Below are 11547 nucleotides of genomic sequence, written 5' to 3' on the forward strand. Positions count from 1 at the left end.
CCTCCCGCAAAGGCTCAAAAGGTGAAGACATTAAGGCTCGTAAGACGATCGTAAGGTCCCAAGGTGGAACTCTGGATTTCTTGAAAGGGCACACTCTTCTTATTGCGTTGAAGAACCGGTTAACCAGAGGCTCCTCCGCCCAGGAATGGCCACACAACGCAGATAATGCGGAAACTTGACCTTGCAGAGTGCTTGTGCTAAGTTTCCTCTGGAAACCCACAAACAGGAACTGAACCACCTGTTGGACAGTAGGATCTTTTGGGTCAAACTTGTGTTGTACTGCAAATTCTGCGAAGCACTTCCAGACCCTGTAATATTGAGCCGAGGTAGAAGCCCTCCGAGCCTTCAATAAGAAATTCACCAGATCGTCCTGGAAACCATATTCTGCTAGCCTCTGCCTTTCAACTTCCATGCCGTCAGTGACAGGGAATCCACTCCCTCGTAGACCACTGGGCCCTGGGACAACAAATCCGGCTGAAGAGGCAGTCTCAGAGGTGGCTCTACTGCCAAACTCTGCAGGAGCGGAAACCAAGGGCGTCTCGGCCAATACGGAATTATGGCTATGACTAAGGCTTTTTCGGCATCCACCTTTTTCAACACCCTCCAAATCATTGGAAAGGGCGGAAAGACATAACCAAATATCCTGCTCCAATCTTGGAGGAGTGCATCCACTGCTTCCGCCAGAGGACATGGTGCCCTGGAAAAGAACCTGCTGCACTTGTGATTTTTGTCTGTGGCCATAAGATCGATTTCTGGCCTTCCGAACCTTTGTACTACGCCTTGAAAGGTTAGCAGACATAAACTCCATTCTCCTGGTTGCAAGGTGTTGCGACTGAGAAAGTCTGCCTCCGTATTCTGACTGCCTGGAATATGTAAGGCTGTCAGCCCTTCTAGATTTTCTTCTGCCCACGTCATTATTGGGGCTAGTTCTTTTAGCAGTCGGGCGCTTCTGGTACCGCCTTGCTTCTGCACATAAGACACCGTTGTAACATTGTCTGACTGAATCTTTACCCAGGCATGTAAAATTTTTCCTGAAAAGGCCCGCAACGCCTCTTTCACGGCCCGTAGTTCCAGAATGTTTGAGGAGACACCCTGCAGGTTCCAATGACCTTGAACACTGCGGCCTTCCAGTACTGCACCCCAGCCTCTCTCTGAAGCGTCTGTCGTGATCACCACATACGGGGGGTTTGCAAGGACCATCCCCTGAGACAAGTTTCCTACAACCAGCCACCAACTTAAACTGTCTTTGGCGTTCTCTGAAACTACAATCCGTGAATTTAGTTTCAACTGTCTTGAAGCATTTTCCCTCAGGAAGAATTGTTGGAGAGGCCTCATGTGCCACCTGGCCCACTTCACCATCTGGATCGTAGATGCCATGAGACCTAGGACCGACATGCATGACCTTACTGAGACTCTTTGTTGTTCCTTGAACTGTCTTATTTGTCTCAATATATGCTGTATCTTTTCTTGAGGAAGTGAAACTATTCCTTCCTGCGTATCGAGGTGTGCACCCAAGAAGACCATCCTTTGTGATGGAAGTAGGTTGCTCTTCTCCCAATTTATTATCCAACCGAACTGTTGGAGTACCAGGATTGTTCTGTCCCTGAATTTCAGAGCTTCTTCTCTTGATGAAGCCACCAACAGAATGTCGTCCAGGTAATGAAATATAGGCACACCTTCTACTCTTAGAAAAGCCACGACCGTGACCAGGACCTTCGTGAATGTTCTTGGGGACGTTGAGAGGCCAAAGGGAAGGCAGGTAAACTGGACATGTTGACCTCTGAAGGCAAACCGAAGATACTTCCGATGTGTCTTGTGCACTGGTACATGGAAATATGCGTCCTTCAATTCCAGATTTATTAGCCATGACTGTGGCGGAACCGCTTGTAGGATGGACGTCAGTGATTCCATTTTGAAGCGCCTGCAGTTGACAAACTGATTCAGAGGGCGTAAATCCAGTACCGGTCTGAATGCCCCCGAGGCTTTCCGGACTAGAAAGAGCTTCGAATAGAAACCTAAGCCCTGTTGGGACTTCGGAACCCATTCCACTGCCCCCGAGTTCAGGAGTTGATCTACATACTCCTGTAACACTTGGTCCGAACCTGGTACCTGCGGAACTGAAGACATCTTGAACACATTGCGAGATGGCAACCTGTGGAATTCCAACCGATATCCTTCCTGAATCACCCTCAGGACCCACTGGTCTCTGATTTTTGAGGCCCAGACCGCATAAAAGGATGTTAGACGTGCCCCCACTCTGCTGGTCTGAGCCGGCCTGATCTCATTGCTTCTTCTCTGTATGGCTTGAGCTGAAAGTAGAACTTCTCCTATTGGGAGGCCTACTTTCCCCCCTTGTGGACTTCCAATTCGTCTGTCTTCCGGCAGTCCTTCCATATCTAGGCTGTCTTGAACCTCGAAAGGACCTGTTAATGGGGGAACTAGGCCTACCCCCTTGACGTCTGAATCTCTTTTCCTGCGGCAAAAATATACTCTTGCCCCCGGAAGCCTTCTTAATGATAGAATCGAGTTTCTCACCGAAGAGCATCTCCCCCTCAAATGGCAACTGACATAAGTTCACCTTAGAGGCTGAATCCGCCAGCCACGGCTTCAGCCACAAAGCCCTTCTTGAGGACACCGAAAGTGCCATAGTTCTTGAAGCTAGATGTACCAGATCTAGAGAGGTATCTGTCATGAAATCCACCGCTAGCTTCAATTCGGACAACATTTCACGTAACCCTGATCTTTTGACAGACGAAATGGCATCTTCCAGGTTATTTAACCACACCTTCATAGCTCTTGATGTGGAGGTCATAGCTACTGCCGGTCTACAAGTTGCTCCTGCCGCTATAAACGTCTTCTTGAGATTCGTTTCAATCCGTTTCTCCATTGGATCACGGAAAGCTGCTGCATCATCCACTGGCAGCGTCGTCTTTCTTGCCAACCTTACCACTGCAGCATCGACTTTAGGCGGATTGTCCCACAACTTAGAGAAAGACTCCTCCACCGGATACTTTTTTGCAAACTTCCCCTGGACAACAAACTTTTTCTCTGTTCTCTTCCACTCAGAGCTGATGATTTCCTTAATCGAATCATGTACCGGGAAAGTCACCTGTCTTTTCCTGACCGATGGGAAGAACTTATCTGCTGAACTAGACTTAGGTAGCTCTTCCGAAAGACACAGCGTCTTCCTTACTGCCTTTACCAGATTCTCTATCGCTGTAGGGTCAAATGTAATTTCTTCCTCAGAAAACACTTCTCCTTCCTCTGAGAGTTCAGAATGTGCCTCCCCAGGAGAATACAATTCCTCATCTGACACATCCGATAGAGACTCATATGGCAAATCTCTGACCCTCTTAGCTTTCCTCTGTACCCCAGAGGTAGAAGCAGTAGCCTCTTGCATGCCTTGAACCACAGCTTGCTTGATGATGGAGACCAGAGCATCCAATTGTGGGGCTCCTGAAGGCTGAGGGTCTGCAGACGCTACTGGGTCCGTAGCTGAAGCCGCTTTCCTTGAAAGAGTAGGCTCACCTTTCTGCAATTCAGTTGACACATGTAGGCTGAAATGGAAAAGACAACCATCAGCCACTAATTATCGTTCTCTCTCATTACATCCATATAACCACAGCCAGCTTACCTAGGACCTTTGGGCTGAGATCCTTTTCCAGAGCCAGGCTGATCCATAGTAACAATCTGTAGCCGAGTGAACAAACGCTCCCCAACTTCCAGCGAAGTGTACTATCATATCCAGCCAAAACGCCAGCCTTGCACATACTGCCAGGGTCTTCTTATTGCGTCACTTCCTGACGCCGTTTTCCCGCGCGTCAGACCGATCGCGCGTCCTTCGCGTGCGCCAATCCCGGCGCGCGTCCACTTCCGCGTGCGTCACTTCCGGAGCACGTCACTCCGTTCGTCAATTCAGACGCGCGTCTTCCACGCGCTTCCGCGTCCGCACTCGACGCGCGTCCGCGTCAGTATTGGCGCGTGTGTTCTCCACATGGAACAAACAATTTACACAGCCTCGAATCCACATGAAACGGCTGATCCTCTGGACTGCTTCATCCTCCTCTCACCCTAGGAGGGAATTCCCACAGCAGCTCCAGCACACAACCCTGCCCAACGGGTTCTTCTCACCACAACCCATATAGGGTGCACTTGGAGGCATCAGAGGGGAGAGAGAGAGAGAGAGAGAGAGAGAGAGAGAGAGAGAGAGAGAGAGAGAGACCCACTCTGGTATGGTAAGCTTTTTAGCAGCCTTTAGTAATCTGTAACAGCCTGTAACAGCTTGTAGCAGCCTGTCGTGACCTGGACAGGAAAAAAGACGAGTATTGCTGGGAGGAGCAAGGTATTTAAACCGATCGTTAACACTTTCCTGTCCAGTGACCTGATAGGCGGGATTAACCCATGTTGGTGAATTGTCTGCCATGGGTGACTTGGGAAAAGTTGTTATTTCTGGTGATCTATCTGAAACCAACTAGTTCTTTGAAGGTGAACAACCGCTTTAAGGTCCCCATTCTCGACTAGATATAAAGTTGGCAGCTTATTAAGCATTGTATGGGGCCCTCAAACAGGCTTCCCCGTTCGATATCTGGTCGATCGGGCAGGGTTAAAAATCCCGTTGGATGGAGGACTGTATCGGTTTGTTGAAGTTGTCCTCGATCCGACTGCCCATATGCTCAGCGTTGTGATCTGATCGTTGAGCACTAGGGCCCACGATCGGATGAGCCCAATATAACCCATCTCAAGGCGGGCATATCAGGAAAGGTCTCTACACTTATAAACGAGGCAGTCGAGGAAATTTTCAGTAAATCTTGACCCTTATCATTTTTGCTTCCGTCCAATGAAGCATATATTCAAAAAATAGCGTTAAGGTAAATGAAAGGGTTTCACGCAGAAAATAGCTGCAAAATATTTCAGTGCTTTATTTGTGTCACGACATGTTTCGAGCTGAGCTCTTTTTCAAGTGATAACATATTGCTTTCTCCACAATGATTTTAAACATTAAACTCCACCCTTCATTAGTGGTAACAATGCTCAAGGTGCATTAACCCCACCTCCCCGTGTACGTAGAACAATTCAAACAAGGCAACTGCCTCTGAGGAATTTTAAAGGCCTAGCCTAATAAAAACAGATAACAACAGTTCCAAGGATTTCCGCATCAAACACTTATGTCCACCCTTAGAATGAAATATGTTAACACAAAATAATTGTTCCTAATGATGGAGAAAGGGCATTGTTCATACCAGGTCAAGTAACCCGCACCAACCAAAGAGTGTGTTTTCCCACAGGGGATTCTGAAATGCTACCTGACGATTGTTTGCTATGGGTTGTGAGGCTGAACAAGAGAACCTATGGCAACGAAGAACAAGGTAAATGAGGCTGGTAAATGTATTTACATATACAGAATACAAATGAACTGGCATGTTTAATCTATATACTGTACTTAATCTTGGCACAATGAAAAGCAAGCAGTCTGCTTTCCTTCAGTTAAGCAGCCTGACCGACCACTCACAGCTAAGGTTATCCAATTTTAAAGGCCCAGTGTTAAGAGCACAGAATGTTTCCCTGCACCCATCCCGTCCCATAAGTCTGGGCAGAAAACCAGAGTGTTATATGCAGCCATGTACTTACAACATTGCTTTGTTTATCTCTCCTGCACACACTGCTGCCTCTGTATAAATATTTGTCCTCCCTATTGCATGTCAGTATTTCTGCCCTCAGCTCCCTGTTCATTCTATAGGCTCTGCCTTTGCACCACAAGCCTGATGCTGTCACAATAAAATCTTCTGCCCCCATTCAACGATTACCAAACTTCCACAGCCCGGCCCTCTACCCCAGCCCAACCTACAGACGGCCCAGTCCTGCACCAGCCCAACCTACCAATGGCCCAGTCCTGCACCAGCCCAACCTACCTCTTCACCAGCCCATCCTACCAATGGCCCAGTTCTGCACCAGCCCAAACTACCGATGGCCCAGTCCTGCAACAGCCCAAACTACCGATGGCCCAGTCCTGCAACAGCCCAAACTACCGATGGCCCAGTCCTGCACCAGCCCAACCTACCGATGGCCCAGTCCTGCACCAGCCCAGTCCTGCACCAGCCCAGTCCTGCACCAGCCCAGTCCTGCACCAGCCCAGTCCTGCACCAGCCCAGTCCTGCACCAGCCTAACCTACCGACGGCCCAGTCCCGCAACAGCCCAACTAACTGATGGCCCAGTGCTGCACCAGCCCAACCTACCTCTGCTACAGCCCATCCTACCGATGGACCAGTCCTGTAACAGCCCAAACTACCAATGGCCCAGTCCTGCACCAGCCCAAAGTACCGATGGCCCAGTCCTGCACCAGCCCAAAGTACCGATGGCCCAGTCCTGCACCAGCCCAACCTACCAAAGGCCCAGTCCTGCACCAGCCCAACCTACCAAAGGCACAGTCCTGCACCAGCCCAACCTACCAAAGGCACAGTCTTGCACCAGCCCAACCTACCAAAGGCCCAGTCCTGCACCAGCCCAACCTACCAAAGGCACGGTCCTGCACCAGCCCAACCTACCAAAGGCACAGTCCTGCACCAGCCCAACCTACCAAAGGCACAGTCCTGCACCAGTCCAACCTACCAAAGGCACAGTCCTGCACCAGCCCAAAGTACCGATGGCCCAGTCCTGCACCAGCCCAACCTACCAAAGGCACAGTCCTGCACCAGCCCAACCTACCAACAGCCCGGTCCTGCACCTTACTGCGGTTCTTCTACCCGCTATAGTCCAGTAACTCTTTCTGCCACTCTATTTCCCCAGTAGTGATGTGCGGGTAGAGCACAGATTTGGCTGGTTCTGGTAGAACTTTGGCCAACCACTGTGGGTCTGAGTTGAGTGCGGGTCAGACTGGGGAAGTACACGCCTCCTCTGTTACCAAAGATTCCCTGTCTTGGAACCAGAAGTGAACACAGAGTTGGCTTACAGAGCAAGATGAAGAGGTAAGGGTTGCCCGTGGGTTCTACAATGGCAACATTTTGTGGATTAAGGTTGAGTGCGGGTTAAGGTGACCAGGTTCGGATTGAATTTTTCCTGATACTTAAATCGCTATTCCCTAGTGTTACTTACAGGCAGACTACCCACCTCCTGCCCAAATTAGTGTGGCACAACCTGCTCATACATTAAATACAACCAGCCAACATAGTGCAGAGCTGTAGTGAGGTCACAGGCAAGTCCCCAGAGGCCACAGATCCCATGCTGCGCACATGTAAATCCAATTGCTGACATCACTGAAATGTTCTGGACATCGGATTATAATCATCTGCTAATTGTCAAATATTGTGGAAAAATGTCAGAAATCGGGGGAATGCTACAATGTGACGGAAGATGGAGGTGGAGCCCAACATCTGGTAATTCCCCAAAAAATGAGGGGGGTAGTGACACCTCTTTATACTTCCACCCCCAACATCTGTTCAACTTACTACATCCCTACTGACCCAACTCAAACATATTAGCTTTCCAATGGGCAATGTATAACCAGCCTGACTCCTATGTCCATTATTAGTAAACTGCCCATATCCACCCCAGCGCCTCCCCACTGCCCCTGTACAAACCAGTCCCAGCTCACTAGTCCTGTCCTACTGACACTGTACAAACCAGTCCCAGCTCACTAGTCCTGCCCAACCGATACTGTAACAAACCAGTCCCAGCTCACTGTCCTGTCCTACTGACACTGTACAAACCAGTCCCAGCTCACTGTCCTGTCCTACTGACACTGTACAAACCAGTCCCAGCTCACTAGTCCTGCCCCTCTGACACTGTACAAACCAGTCCCAGGCCAGCTCACTAGTCCTGTCCTACTGACACTGTACAAACCAGTCCCAGCTCACTGTCCTGTCCTACTGACACTGTACAAACCAGTCCCAGCTCACTGTCCTGTCCTACTGACACTGTACAAACCAGTCCCAGCTCACTGTCCTGTCCTACTGACACTGTACAAACCAGTCCCAGCTCACTAGTCCTGCCCCTCTGACACTGTACAAACCAGTCCCAGGCCAGCTCACTAGTCCTGTCCTACTGACACTGTACAAACCAGTCCCAGCTCACTAGTCCTGCCCCTCTGACACTGTACAAACCAGTCCCAGGCCAGCTCACTAGTCCTGTCCTACTGACACTGTACAAACCAGTCCCAGCTCCTACTGTCCTGCCCTCTGACACTGTACAAACCAGTCCCAGCTCACTGTCCTGTCCTACTGACACTGTACAAACCAGTCCCAGCTCACTGTCCTGTCCTACTGACACTGTACAAACCAGTCCCAGCTCACTGTCCTGTCCTACTGACACTGTACAAACCAGTCCCAGCTCACTAGTCCTGCCCCTCTGACACTGTACAAAACCAGTCCCAGCCAGCTCACTAGTCCTGTCCTACTGACACTGTACAAACCAGTCCAGCTCACTAGTCCTGCCCCTCTGACACTGTACAAACCAGTCCCAGGCCAGCTCACTAGTCCTGTCCTACTGACACTGTACAAACCAGTCCCAGCTCACTAGTCTTGCCCCTCTGACACTGTACAAACCAGTCCCAGGCCAGCTCACTAGTCCTGTCCTACTGACACTGTACAAACCAGTCCCAGCTCACTAGTCCTGCCCCTCTGACACTGTACAAACCAGTCCCAGGCCAGCTCACTAGTCCTGTCCTACTGACACTGTACAAACCAGTCCCAGCTCACTGTCCTGTCCTACTGACACTGTACAAACCAGTCCCAGCTCACTGTCCTGTCCTACTGACACTGTACAAACCAGTCCCAGCTCACTGTCCTGTCCTACTGACACTGTACAAACCAGTCCCAGCTCACTGTCCTGTCCTACTGACACTGTACAAACCAGTCCCAGCTCACTAGTCCTGCCCTACGGACACTGTACAAACCAGTCCCAGCTCACTAGTCCTGCCCTACTGACACTGTACAAACCAGTCCCAGCTCACTAGTCCTGCCCCTCTGACACTGTACAAACCAGTCCCAGCTCACTAGTCCTGCCCCTCTGACACTGTACAAACCAGTCCCAGCTCACTAGTCCTGCCCTACTGACACTGTACAAACCAGTCCCAGCTCACTAGTCCTGCCCTACTGACACTGTACAAACCAGTCCCAGCTCACTAGTCCTGCCCCTCTGACACTGTACAAACCAGTCCCAGCTCACTAGTCCTGCCCTACTATATTAGTCCACCCAATCGCCAGCCCACCTTGCCCTTCTGCCCCAGCTTCACGTCCCAGCCTCTCTAGCCCCATTCTAAATGCGGTGCCAGTACTTTCTAGCCCGTGTGTGCAATTGTCTCAAGTATCCGGACGTCGGGCTCCCCGCCTGGCCCACACACTGGCTCCGGCCTTACCTTTAACTTGAGTTGGTGGAACCGAGCCCAGGATACCGGCAAGGTCAGAAGCAATAACCCGTACAAGACCAACCCCGAGCCTCCGGATCCTCCACCACACAGAAGCGCCATGTTTAGATAGGAACTAGTCGCAACCACATCAGCATCCCGCTCACTTCCGGGAACAAGCTAAGCACGCCCACTCCGGTCACATGACTCGCGGCTTCCATAGTTACCCGTGACTTACAGAAAGTTCGGCGCTGGCCGTAACGTCACGTAGCAACTGCTGCATGCTGGGAGCACATGGCTCACGTGACAGGCTAGGGCCTCAATAAAGCTTGTGTTTAGTTTCTTTTGACTTTAAGATGAGCAGAGTGCTGGTACCTGTCACTTATACAGGCCAATAACTATACAAAGTGTAATCATCATCATCCCACACTGATCTCTGTCATTATCTTACTGAAACTACTCAGACTTTTTTCTTTATCAATGATCTTGAGTGTCCCAATAAGTTACAGTATATCAACTACTATCAGGAAATCCTTTTTCCTTAACAAGCCAGTAATAATGTTTCAGTAAAACCAGTTTTGTACCACATCTATTTTAGTGTTTTATAATGATTTTTGGATCATGGGGTGCTGTCATTTTTGTAAAACCCATTCCCAAGTCCTGTTCAACTTCGCTGATTTACTAACGGTCGCCGGTGTAATGTCGCTAGCGAAGGAGATAGACTCTAGCGGTAATTCTCTCACTTACGCCTGGCGAAGTTGCGCTCTGACGAATGGACGTAACTCCTCAAATTCACTAAGATGCGGATTTTACTGAACGTTACCTCTTGCGCCAGACTTGCCTTCACCAGCTGGACCAGGCAAAGTGCAATAGAGTAGATAGGACTTTCTGAACAATTATTGAAAAGTCCCAAAAAACGCTGGTAACTTTTAATTGCCTACGATGCCTATGATTACGTATCGTCCAGATACGAAACGTGTCAGGATTAGGGTTGACACCTTTTATAAAAAATTTTACCGGCTGCTGGGGCGGGGCCTCGAAAGGGGCAGGGCGTGACGTCAAAAGGGGCGGGCCCCGCGACAGAGACCAGCGGACGCTAGAAGAGGCAAAAAAAAAGGTAAGTTGCAGGGGATTGGGGGCAGGCCGAGGGCTCCTTTTGATTGTATTACAAATTTACCGGCAGCTACATTGCCGGTAAATTTGTAATACCGGCCCCGGCCTTGGCAGGTATTTTACCGGCTGGGCCGGTAAAATACCAGCCGGGTGGCAACCCTAGTCAGGATGTAATGGTTTTAATGTGTTGAAATAAAAGTTGAATTTTACCTACAACAAGAGGCCTCCGGAGTGCTTGCCGATCTGCTTCATACCTGAAATTTCAGGGTGATAGGCTGCAAAAGATCGTACATTTTTTCTGGGGTACCCGGCTTCCCCCTACATTTCCTAACATATGGCACATAAACTAGGGATGCACCGAATTCACTTTTTTGGATTCAGCCAAACCCCCGAATCCTTCGTGAAAGATTCGGCCGAATACCGAACCGAATCCGACCCCTAATTTGCATATGCAAATTAGAGGTGGGAAGGGGAAAACATGTTCTACTTCCTTGTTTTGTGACAAAAAGTCACTCAATTTCCCTCCCCGCCCTTAATTTACATATGCAAATTAGGATTCGGATTTGGTTTGGCTGGGCAGAAGGATTCAGCTGAATCCTGGCTGAATCCCAAACCGAATCCTGGATTTGGTGCATCCCTAACATAAACTATACACTGGGCTCATGTGTAGGGCAATATAAAAACTTTATTGTCTTTATTAAGGTTCTCTGGACTTGTGTAATGTAATGTATTTGCTGCAACATATACGTCCATTCAACTTTCACTTCCCGCCGTATGCAAACTAGCCAACGCTAGCGCAACTTTGCTTTGCTTGCTGCAGTAACGCTAGCGCAACTCCGCCGGCGTTCAGCAACTTCGGATTTTAGTGAATTAGTGTTGTCCTGGCGAATCTACGCCTGGCGAAGTGTTGCAATGTGAGAAGTCATCGCTGGTGGATTTTCGGAGGTAATAAATTTGCCCCATGGATGGAGATTGTTAGTGGGATAAGCCTTGTATTATCAGGACAATAGGGATTATTTACTTGTGTCTTGGGTCGGATAGATCTAAATCCACTAACTTGACTCTGTATGGTCAAAAGTGTTCCATCCCTATTGCT

The 11547-nt window shown here is 49.4% G+C and overlaps 1 protein-coding gene across 1 annotated transcript in view; it reads right to left on the reverse strand.

The window, feature by feature from the left end:
* The window catches only part of gpr107.L (G protein-coupled receptor 107 L homeolog), a 41862-nt gene extending 32305 nt beyond the window's left edge, over positions 1 to 9557 (reverse strand). Inside the window, exon 1 of the mRNA XM_018241386.2 lies at positions 9351 to 9557. Within this exon, the coding sequence (XP_018096875.1) occupies positions 9351 to 9461 (111 nt within the window). The 5' untranslated portion in view covers positions 9462 to 9557. The remainder of the gene's footprint in view (positions 1 to 9350) is intronic.
* Between the last annotated feature and the right edge of the window lie 1990 nt (positions 9558 to 11547).

The sequence above is a fragment of the Xenopus laevis genome, chromosome 8L (genome assembly GCF_017654675.1).
Source record: "Xenopus laevis strain J_2021 chromosome 8L, Xenopus_laevis_v10.1, whole genome shotgun sequence".
In the NCBI taxonomy this organism is placed as follows: Eukaryota; Metazoa; Chordata; class Amphibia; order Anura; family Pipidae; genus Xenopus; species Xenopus laevis.